The 11766-nt window shown below is 46.7% G+C and overlaps 1 protein-coding gene across 4 annotated transcripts in view; it reads right to left on the bottom strand.

The window, feature by feature from the left end:
* Nucleotides 1-11766, bottom strand: part of LOC148054812 (uncharacterized) — a 32733-nt gene that overhangs the window by 7402 nt on the left and 13565 nt on the right. For all 4 annotated transcript variants that reach the window (XM_087765950.1, XM_087765952.1, XM_087765953.1 and 1 more), the window contains exons 3-7: nucleotides 6881-7042; nucleotides 4113-4299; nucleotides 2967-3121; nucleotides 1645-1671; nucleotides 7-125 (exon numbers count right to left, since the gene is read on the bottom strand). In XM_087765950.1, the coding sequence (XP_087622076.1) occupies nucleotides 7-125; nucleotides 1645-1671; nucleotides 2967-3121; nucleotides 4113-4299; nucleotides 6881-7042 (650 nt within the window). The remainder of the gene's footprint in view (nucleotides 1-6; nucleotides 126-1644; nucleotides 1672-2966; nucleotides 3122-4112; nucleotides 4300-6880; nucleotides 7043-11766) is intronic.

Below are 11766 nucleotides of genomic sequence, written 5' to 3'. Positions count from 1 at the left end.
CCTTACCTGTACAACTGTGGGCAGGACCTCTTCAGAGCAGCAGAGGACAGCCCCAGCTTGTTCTGGTTTCTCAGCCGTGTCTTCCTCATAAGATCTCTCATTCTCCCCCAAGCATGGCTCTCACCCTAGGGAGCAAAAAGAAACCATAGCTTGAAGGACCAGAGACTAGTTGCTGGCAGACCTCATCTGGCCAACGTATCATACTTTGGGGTACTCCAGGGTGGTAGGAAGAGGGGAGCTTCTTTATTTCGGACAGGTAAGAGTCAGGTCCCACAAAAGAATTTTTAACACCCTGCAGTGATGCCCAGTGGCCAGCCTGTACCTGTATAGGACACAATGAGACAGGATGGATCAACTGTCAGCAATGCCATCCTTTTTGTATTCTGTTTGGTAACATTTCTGTGTCTAGAACCCTGCTGTTCTTTCTGACTTAAGGTTTCAGAGAGGGAGGGCACTTCACTGGTGACTGCTGAGTAGCTGCCTAAAGGCACGTTTTACCTTATTGTTATACTGTACTAAAGGGAAAGATAGGTTTGGTTTCCTACCTACTCACAAGCACCCAGGGGGGCCCTTACAACAAAAACAACCCAAAAAAGCAGCTCGACTCCCTTCCCCTTTCTGTTAGGCCAGGTGCACTGGTATCAGCTCTTTTCAAGGTGGTGACTTTTGTGGACCATGAATTAGAACAGATCAAGTCTTTGTTTCCCTGTCACGTCCGCAAGCCACAGCTATTGGGCACTTACATTTGAAATGCTAATAGAGATTATCAGGAGGTCAGGGAGTCTCATGAGGCCCTCCCTAATGTTTGTTCTCTCTGGGCTGAGCTCATCTGGACTCATGAACTGAAAAGGAGCCACGCATCAAAAAATTTCATGTTTTGTTGCTAAATTGTTTTAAATTTCCTAAAGTAATGGCTGGAAAACCTTGGGTACAGAAGAAAAAAGATTGTGCCCCAGGACTAGTGTAATGGGGAGAAACGATTCCCGTTTCAGTTTAGTTCTCAAACCATTGTCACGTTCAGGGCATTGTTCCGAGGTGCCTTCCCGCTGTGCCACCAGCGGAGCCATTGCTCCATGAGCTGCGGCCACCTTGGGAGCACAACCTGGCGGCTGCCCAGCCGCAGGCACCAGCCCAGGCAGAGCCTATTGCGGTAATTCTTCTTGGGGCTCTGCTAAGTTTTCAGTTCAAAACTTGAGATGAGGTCACGGGCTCAGCTGAAAACGGCAACACTGGTTTCTGTGCTATTGAGTTAATTGCCCATAAGTGAGACTGTTTACTCATGGAAATATCAAACCTTTGTGTTTACTACTAGGATTAACGTATGCTGTGGAAGGGTTTTGGAGGCCTCAGCAGTTAGTCCCTCATTGTGCTGGTGTTGTCCCAGAAAAGCAAGCACTGCTAATATGACAGAAAGATTGAGCAGTTGCCTGTTTCTGAAGGCTAGCTCGCTGTTGCCTGCAGTGGGGGTGGGAGAACAACGCACCACATGCAGTAAGTCATAATACATGTGTGGCCGTTACTTTGATAGTAAACATCGGGGGTCAGTGAGCCTCTTTTGTTCATGTATAATGTTGTGCACTACAGGGGCTCGGTCCATGATAATGCAGGTACAAGTTAAATATATTCTGCAAAGGCAGTACGTACCGAGCTGTTCTTGCTGACGTCCAGACCCTAAAAACAAAAGGCAAATACATTGATAAATAACAAGACAGCGAGACCATCTCACAGTACTGGGAACAGACTGTTCTCAGCTCTGCGCTGGAGTCCACCCATAGCCCTAGTCAAGTCCTTTATCTCTTTACGATTCAGTCCCTCACGTGTATGATAATCCCTTCTTTCCTCCTCCACCTCTTGCCTCTCTTTTTTATTTAGACTGCCAGTTCATGTGTATAGCACCTAGTAGCCTGGGAACTAGTGTAGCAGGATTCTCATACAGTACCTGCAATGTAGAAGTAAATGGGGTATTTCATGCTCAGGGTACAAAATGCAATATGAAGTGACAATACTAAGGTGTGGTGTAACAAGAGCATGAGGATTCAGTTTAAAGAACGTGGATCTTGATTCTGCAGTCCTGTGAAGCCATCAGGGCTTCCCCTGTGCTTAAAATAATGCTCATACTCCAGAAGTTGGCTGGACACAAGCCAGAGCATGGAGCACCTTTCAGGATTCAGCCTTGATTTATTTTCTGAAGTTCATTGAAGTGTTTGCAACCTATTAGCAACTTTGGGGTGGAAATTTCATGACAAGGTCCTTCCCATGAGAGACCTATTTCTTCCTCTTTCCTGTCAGGCTGGGAATACTCTGATTAGAGCCTCTGCCCTGGCATTTCAGCACTTCTGATCCCCACCGGAACCTGAAAGTGCTGAGGCAGCCACAAACAATGGGAAAGAAAGGGAGAGGAAAAGCATTCATCCCGGCTCCCTTGGACTTCAGTGATCCAGACTCCTTTGGACTTCAGTGATCCAGGCTCCCTTGGACTTTAGTGACATGGCTTCCCTGAAACATGCTTTGGGGACTGGAGCTAATTACACTGATGTGTTGCCAGTCTGGTAATAAGTGTTGCCGGGTAAGGATTAACCCACTAAAATTTTTATATGTGGTAACGAACGTGTGCTTGGTTTAATCTTGCTAGCAATGGTAGCGAAGATACCTACGACAGAGTTCACGTGTTGAGTTATCTGGAGTTAGCGAGGGCTAAAGCCCATGCTGCTGTCTGCAGTGCTTCTCCCCCCTGCACCAGTGCTCTGTTTGTGCCTTTCTTGGCATGAAGACACAGCCATTGTCTTTATTTAAGGCTGGGAGCAGAGAGGCACAGACCACCCTGGCCCTCACTGCCCCAGCCCCATTCAGCAGCAGACAGGGTTGGCTTGTTCTCCCACCACCCCACTCTGATCTGCCTGAGCAGAACTTCTCCCTCCTCCTCCCACAGGTCCCACTCGGAATCTGGCTCCAAGCTTATCACTCACCTTTCTTACTGCAGGGTCCTTTGACGGAAAAGCCTGTCCCTCAGCCATACTACCAGCTTCTCTGAACTCATTCTCCTTGTTGTTCCTATTGTTTGTCGACTTCCTGAGCCCCACCATCGGCTGGCTGTTTCCTGATTCCGGGTATCTCTCACTTCCTGCAATGAAATGCAAGGACTTGCTCACATTTCTCAGCAGTGTCCTGCTAGGACGGCCTCTGGGCAGTGCTGCCAGCAAGCTGCGACTCCAGATGGGATGAGAACCCTAAAGACTTAATGATGGGATGAGACTCCATGTGTCTTCATGCCACACTGCAGTGGAAAGAAGGTAAATGCTCCAATAAAGTGTCTGACCACGGCAGGACTTTCTAATGGCTTCCTCATGGTCTTATTTTCCTTCCAGGCCTGCTCTGAAACTGCCAGGAAAGAGCATTTTGGAGCCTCAGCACTGGAGATCCCAAAGGCCATTTACACTCTGACTCAGTCCTGCTAGGAGGCATGTTGATGTTCTGCATTTCACCAGGTATTAGAGGCAGGCTGAAGTCCAAGGTTTGAAATAAACTAATCAGCCTCGCTTAGTGGGCTGGTTCACATCTAACATTGGATCCAGACTTTTCAGCTGGCTTTATCATCAGTAGGCTGAGCCCAGTCTTTCTCAGCTTTCTGGAAAAGTTGGTCACTGGATCCAAGCTTTGCAGCTGGGGCTTATTTCCACTTGGTCTATAGAATAAGTCATCCTCCAGGAATGTGTTCTGTGCCTGCTTGAGAGGGTAGGAGACTAACAACAGGCATAAGCCTTTCCATCTTAGATCAAGTCCTACCTTGTCTGGGAGGATTTTAAAGCCACGTGGAGAGGCTCCACTAATGGACCCATTCAGGCATGCTAAGTTTCCAAAAGAGAGACCCATTTTATAATGATTTGTCATAATCTTTGTAGCCACAGCTGCAGAGCAAAAAGTCCTGCTTCACTCACGTGAAGCAGCAAGTGTTAAAATCCTAGGTGTAGACAAAGCATTTTAAAATGCATCTCAGCTTTCCAGCTAAGGTTTACTTCCACTAACAACTTGCTCTGTTCCCATCTGTCTTTCCTAGGGAAAAGGAAGTTGCTGGTCAGCAAGCAGGAGGGCAGGTTAGAGGTATTTGAACTCACCATTGCATCTGCTCAGCTTTTCAGTGTTCGCTCCTATTTCTGGGATGATGGAAAGATCAGAAGGGTTTCCAGTCTGAACCAAGAGGCTGTGAGGTCTGCTCCTCCCGACAAAAAGCGTCTTCATGTCTTGGTACGAGTTGAGGAAGACGCTGGCAGCTCCACAGGAGCAATGCTGCAGAAGGTACTCCTACACCAGACAAAAAGAAACTATGCAGACTCTCAGGCTGCAACGGCCCAAGGTAAGAGAGTGGTGCAATGGTACAGACAAATTGCAGTCATTCCAGTCCAGGGATTCCCAGCCTTGTCCTGAAACCCATCAGAACCCAGACAAATTATTTAATTCTCTAAAAGGCTGAGCAGCCTGGAGTTGGTAATATTGATTTTTCATGGGTTAACTGGTGTTTAACTTAAATTGCCTGATACTCAGCGTCTTTTGGGTTTGTTTCCCCGAAGGAACTGAATACAAGTTTCTAAGCACAGAGCTGCTCAGCTAAGGCATTTGTGTAAATAAACAGATCTATTATAACAGTGACTCGCGTTTTGAGATAATGTTATTTGTTTTGGAATGTGCACAGACACCAGTATCTTGTATTTTTATTGATGGGATGCCATAGTTCGCTTGCATGTTACCAGTCAGATTCACTGTATGTGGTACTTCAGCTAGTGTACTTCTGCTGTAGCTGGTGTGGTGGGAAAGGGAGATTTTCCACCTTGCACAACCATGTTGCACAAGAGTTTAGCAGGGCAGGGAGCAAGGAGAGCTTTATCCAGCTGAAGTGGAAAGGAAACCAAGCTGTTTATTGGTGTTGGAACCAGGGCAGGCCAACACCAGTTTAGCGCCTCTGGAGGACTCCCAAGCAGTTGACAGTTTTAATGTAACATCTCATCTGGTTAGGTTGCCACAGCAGCATGGCACTTTGCATTGCCTATACCTTTGGGAGGTGCTTTGAAAATCTGATGAAAGATGTTGCTTTTGGCCCACGGCATTAAAGATTTCCTTGTAAAGCAAAGGATGTGGAGTAACCGTGTTCCCTTTGTGTCCCAGGATCAAAATGTCATCAGTCTCTGTGGTGATGACTGTACAGCTCTCAAGAACAGCATTGGGAGCACTGGCTATCTACAGTCCTCACGACCAGCTCTTAATACCACACTAACCCATCTCTGCTCTGGGGCTTGTGTCTTCCTTAGCCGTGTCTGGGGCATGGAAACCTTTCCATGCTGATAGTCTGCGTGGAGAGTGAACATGGTTTGGGAAGTAGCTGTAGGACACCCTCCAAAATGCGATGTGGTCAGAAGCCTCCATGTCTCATGGCAAATGGGGATGGGGGAAGTAGTGTTCCTCTTCTACACAGAGGAGCTGTGACTCTGAAGAGGAAAAGCACAGAGAGCTGCTCAGATATAGAAGATGCAGGCACCACGAGATACCCGAGGACCCAGTTTTGTAGAGCACATTGCAAGTGCTGAATGTTACATCTTGGGGGTTCAGTTTCCCCCTGAACGGTATGGGACAAATGCGGCTGAGAAGGCACTGCTGAGAGATCTTGGAAAATACCAAAAAGATCAAAGTTTCAAATATTTAAATGAAAGCACGGTGCCTTTTATTTCAGTGGGAGCTGGGGAGGAGGGGGCACATAAACCAGATGAGGATTTGACCCTGAATTTGCAGCTTGGAAGAGTTACTTTAAGCAATGACTCACAGTTGTAAAGCTTCAGGAAATGTGTTAACAATTCCCAGGCTCTATGTAGGAGGCTGCATTCCTCTGAGCGTGAGAGATGGGTACATGGAAATGACAGGCTACTCTGCTCTGCAACCTGACTCACAACTTGGCTTTGCCTCTGAGGAGGAGTCAGTCACCTACTGCAGATCCAGTCCCAGCAGGTGGGAAAGCAGCACTGGGGGTGGAATGATGCTGTCGGGAGAATAAAAGACTCGCCACAGCATGGCTGGGAAGAAATAGCTGAGTGTGACAAACCCCTTCTATTCCTTTGGGGAGTGATAAGATAAATAGAAAGGGAGGGGAGGAAAAAAGCTGGAAACCTGGTGTGATGGCCAAAGAAAAAGAACTGAGAAGCAGAGGTGGGGTGGAGCTGAACAAAATATGCAGGGGTTAAAAAATGCTGTTTAGGAGGATGCTGAAATGATTTGCAAATTTCAGTCAAATTCCCCAGCTAGCTCTGGCTGATAAAAAAAGACAAATGGGAACACTGAGATGTTTCATGTCAGAGATTCTTCATTTGGCAGCTCAAAAGCGCAAGAATGGAAAGAGAGCATGGAGTTGGGTTAGCGGTACCACTGCTGCTCTTTTCCATTGTGTCTGTTTTGTGGGAAATTCTGGGATTTTGACAGTTTGAAACCAGAATGAAAAGAAAGAGCTTTTAATTCAAAACACAATTGCTAAGGAGGTCCATGGAAATGTTTTGTTTTGATAGCATTGACAGGGGAGGATGTGTTCTTGGGAAGTTTTCAACTCTAGAGAAGTAAAAGCTACTGACTTCGAGCTGGCCACCTCAAGAGGTGAGAGGGATGCTTTTTAACTCAATAGCAGCAAGCACATCTGGGAAAAAAGTTGAACAAGAAGAGAAACCCAAGCCCACTCTAAGGGAAGCTGAGCCCACTGTGGTGGGCGAGGGCTCCCTGAAGACCAGAGCACCCAGCCCAGGTGGGTGTGGGGTCAAGTAAATTAGCATCTTCCCTCACACAGACTTGGAACTTTCTGTCTGGGCCTTGAGTATATCATTTAATGGAAGATACTGTGGTGTCTGCTTACCTCTTTTATCTGGCTCATCTTCTGCTCTTTCTGCAAGCTGCACACTTGCTTTTGGAGACGCAGGTTGTGCTCCTGCAGCTGCCCAATCTTCTCAATCAGTTGGCAAATGTGTTCCAGGTATCCCAGACCAGACCCCAGGGCTTTGCTGTTACCTTGGTTCACCTGCAATGACAATGCATCTTGGACCATGGAGTAAGAGCAGAGCAATCCTTACCTAGTAGTTGGGAGCCCAGCACGCTCCTTACAGTTGTGTGGGCCATGGTAAAGATACTCAGGCTTCGTCTTGCAAGAGGCTTTGGTTATATCCGGATCTGAGCTACAGCATTGCTTGCTGACAGCTCTTTTCTGGATTAGTCAGCAAGATGCTCCATCAGAGGGACTCTTCTGACTGATCACAGGCTGATGCAGAGGAAAACCTCATGACAGCCTGTTTCTAGTTCCACTTCCTAGGCTAATTTTTGTCTTTTACTGGCCACAGGACCCTTACAAACAAAAATAGTTCTACTGCATGGTATAGATGGTTGGGGTTAGTATGGCTCACTTAGCCCATAGTCCTCAGTGCAAGTCACACTTATAGGTACTGAGACTGAGCTTGGCTTCTACCCAAAGGCACATATCTGCAGGTTGCAGTGATTTGCTGCTTCGCAATCAACTTGGGGGTACATTTTGTCTGCCTTTGGCAATCTGCAACCATTATAGCACAGATGAACTCAGACCCTCATCACTGGTGGATCAGCGAAAGGGACATGTGCCTGAACCAAGCTGCCAAAGTGAAAGAACATCTTTCCACTGGTCTTTAGCAGATCCCAGCTTACGTCCCTGCTGCTACTTTCTCAGTCATTAAGAGATGCCTGAAGAAAGTCTGCAGGATCAAGCTTGCTGTCTGGCTATGGCAGGATATTCTGTACCACTGATCTCTCCACACCCAGGACCTACAGAGTCTCACTGCTGCTCAGCCAAGGGCAGTGCCGGAGACAAACAGTAATCCTGCGGCAGAGGAAAGGCAACGGTGCTTCCCAGGGTCCCGCTCTGCACCTCACTGTTTCTGGCCCCAGGACTTCCCCATGCACGGCAAGTGTCCTCTCCTGTGCCGCAAGCGGACTCCGCCGAACGTGCTGCTAACAAATACACGCAGAGGCTCACTTCCACCTTGGCGCTGCCTGCTGATGTGCATGTGATATCAGTAAGTAAAATAAGCCTCGATCTTTACAAAAGCAGTGCTCTAAGTTTATCTTACTTCAAAAAATAATTTCCCTCTACAAAAGCAGGAAGCTTACTCTGTCTCCTTTCCCACAACAATCTACATTTTTGGGGAAATGCCAGCGTTGGGACTCTTCCTGTCTTTTCATTATGTCAGAAAGCTCATGGTGTGTTCAAAAATAATCAACATTAGAATTTACTTCTTTTTAAACAAATGATGATACAATGTTATTTATAAACAGGTATTATTATGTCCAGATGCTTTTGTGTCTGAGGTTGGGACAGAGGTCACATGAAATCATAAGAAAAACTGTAATGACTCCAAGCCAACCAGTCATTCACATTCATGATTTTTATTCTCCTTTCGGGCAGAGCCTGCAGAAGTGGTGGCAAGACAAAGGTTACTCAGCCATAAAACTGAGTCCTTAGCGTGTCTGTGCAGTGGGAAGGGATGCAGCCCCAGGACCCACAGGGAGACCAAAGCCTATGTGGTGCCTGCTGAGAAAAGCTTGAATCAAATGCACTATAATGCACGTATCTGAAAGCAGCTAGGGATTTTGGGGTGCCCAGCTTCAGAAGCATGATTTTCAGAAAGTATGTATTAGCTTCTGAAAATCTGAGTTTTTTTAAGCTGTCCCAAAATAGGTAGTCAAAAGTTCCTCACTCTCCTTGAAAATGTAGGCTTTCTGCCACTCTGTACCATCTTTTTGCACGTGTAACAACTCCCCTTTTCTGCCAGTTCACTGTTGCAGTGACTGATGGTATGTCTATATTGCCCTATGGAGGCAGTGAGCCAAATCCAACCCCTTTTGTAGCTGTAGAAACACAAGGGAAGACTACAAGGGACAGAGGAGCTCTTGGAAAAGCGGATAAAGCAAAACATTTGGCTGTAACCTCAGGACTGGGGAGAGAGCATGAAGCATTTGACTGTCACCTCTTTCGGGCAGGGAGCCTCTCTTTGTTCCATATTTGTCCAGTGCTTAAGACGGTAAGGTCCTGCTTCATGTTCGCTAGGTTTATAGGGCAAAAAGGGCAGGGGAGGAGAAGAGAAGGTGGCCCTGATTTCCAGTGGCCTGTGCCTGGGGCTGAAGGCACTTGAAAGCAAAGGTGTGTTTTGGGCAGGCATGGAGAAAATCTGGCTTTTAGTAGAAGTTAGAGAGAACTTCCAACTCCTGAGAATAAATACAGGTCCCCAGAAAATGAGAGGGAAACGGTGTAGAGCAGTTGCTCCACATCTTGGGGCAAGGTGGGTTTACACCTGTAGGGGACTTAAACTAGACTGAAGGTTGGACTCTATGCTGGAGGCCCCTGTTTCACAGCCATCCTTCAGAGGCTGCTCAGGGCAGGCAGTTTGGCCTATTTAATAGGAAATTAATTTGCATTTTATTGAAGCGATCCCAGTAAGCCAAATGAACAAAAGGCAAATCAGGCAGAGCCCGCAGTGCCTGCCCATCCCTGCAGGGCCAGCCGCCTCTGTGGTCAGCATGCAAGGGTAAAAGCTTTTAAGGGGGATACTTCACCTTGCTTGCCCTGCCACAAGACCCATTAGCATCAGGATTGCTCAGATACGGCAGGCGTTCAATACAGAAAATTTCTGTAATTTAGCTGGCTGCCCCTAAAATGATTGCTCAGAGAGGGCCTTTCTAGGGACCCTTCCAGCACTTTCTTTTCCATAGTCTGGTAATACCTAAACAGCCCTCGGTATCTTCTGGTCATGCCAAGTGCAGCGTAGAGCCTGCTCTGTCACATTCTGGTCTAAATATTTTCCTCTCAGCACCTGTGAGAGAGTTTTATGCTAGCAGTGGAGGGTGAGGAACCATAGGAAAACTGAAGACATTTTCCAGGATGAGTCTCTTCCAGTCTCTGTCCTCCCAGTTGAAGCTTCTCAAAACATTCACCTAACGGGACTGAAGTTTTTCCCATTCCCCATATGGAGATTGTCAAATAGTATTGGAACAAAAGCCATGTGCCCGTTTTTGAGTTGATGAAACCTATGAAGAAGGAAAAACATCTCACCTACTTTTTTGAAGGTGAAGATGCAGGTGATCAAGCAGAAAAAATACAGGATAAGCATCTGCACTGGGAACTTTGGCTTATCTAGAGCCCTCCAGTCAATATTTTGACTGGTATAAAAATCACATTTTTCTTCTGAAGCCACCAGAGCTGCAGAGGTGGGAGCCTGTCCCTCTGTCTCTGTGTATGTGTAACATCATGCTCACCGCAGCATCTGAGCACTACAAAGGTTTGAAGTTCAGTGAGAGCTGCGAGAAAGACGGTTGTTTTCAAGCCTCTTGTCTAATTGAGGTATAATCAAAATCTGCATTTCTGATCATCTAATCAGCACTTTATCTTGCCTCATTTCAGCTATTATCTGTTACTTTGATGTGTGCAATGGGCTTTTCTTCAGTTGGGCTCAATGGAAAACTGTCCTGGGCTGGACCTGGCAGCAGGAGCCAAAGCTGATGGGCAGGACAAGCTTGTGGGTGAAGCTCTTCTTCATTCAGACGAGTTCACTGATGTTTCTTGCAGTGACTTAGGTTTCTGCGCTTCATGTAATGCTCTTCACTTTCTCTTGTGGATAGTTTTGAGTTATACCATGCTCCATCCTCCCATAAATCCCTCACTGCCCACTCCCACTGCATTAGCATGGCCAGTACAGAGGCAGTACGGTCACTGCACCGACCGTCAAGGAACGTAATTACAAACCTCCCACCATGGGCTTGGAGCAACTGATTAGTGACGCCGCAGGCTGAGCGGGAAGCATTTGTCACTGGCAGCTGACAGCACCAAAAGGCTTGTGAATAACAGGAAAGAGAGGGATCGTGCTGTATATTTCTGACGGCTCCACCCTGCTCTCCAGGAGGGGCTGCACTTGCTGATAGCTTCTGGTTTCCTCCGAGCAGCACGCACAGGCTACGGGGCTGACCATCACAGGTTGCCCTATTCTCCCCTTGAACCATACCACTCTCTGCAGAGAAGTATTTTGACTGCTTTGGCCCAGGGTAATTAGCACTGTGTGAATTATGGGGTTTTTTCATTTAATTATGACAATGTTCCCACCCTCTCTCTTTTTCTAGGGGTATGGGCTGACTGTAAATGTAAACTTCATGGAGTGTGAGGAAGTGTTTGCAAAGCAAAAGCATCAAAAGCTATGTATCTTCAAACTGACCCCAAACATTTAATCTGGCTTAAAAGGAAATGCTTTTATTTAGGCTTCAAAGTTCGTTCACTTGTTGTTTGACAGCTCCCACTTTCTTTCATCTTTCTAAACGTAGGCAAATTTCAAAACAATGACAGTTCAAAACAAAAGATCAGAAAGCTTTGTTTAAGAAATGCCAGACTGAAATGATTTGATGTATATTTTCAGCCAAAGCCATTCACCAAATGAATCCAAATGGTCAAAACATTTGGTCATTTCCAGTCTCTCTTTTTCAGTGTTTTCCTTCCTGTTCTCTTGGAAGTGGCCTCAGCAGTGAGGGAGGCCGGGAGGCCATCAAGGCACATCCTCATCCAGCGAATGAATCCTTGCTGGGCTCTGGTGTGCCGGCAAGCACAGTGCCGTTGGCAATGCCACAGCCATCTGGGCTGGGGAATCTCAACTGCTCTTCTCTTACTTGAAAGTTATATTCCCAAAACCAGCAAAAGAACTGAGGAAGTTGCTGTCACCTATAATTAAACAATGCTCT

This window comes from Nipponia nippon, unplaced genomic scaffold (genome assembly GCF_047370975.1).
Source record: "Nipponia nippon isolate SJK-2023a ecotype South Korea unplaced genomic scaffold, ASM4737097v1 scaffold_3, whole genome shotgun sequence".
Taxonomy (NCBI): domain Eukaryota; kingdom Metazoa; phylum Chordata; class Aves; order Pelecaniformes; family Threskiornithidae; genus Nipponia; species Nipponia nippon.
The sequence above is the reverse complement of the archived record's forward strand: the minus strand, read 5'-3'. Positions and strand labels throughout refer to the sequence as shown.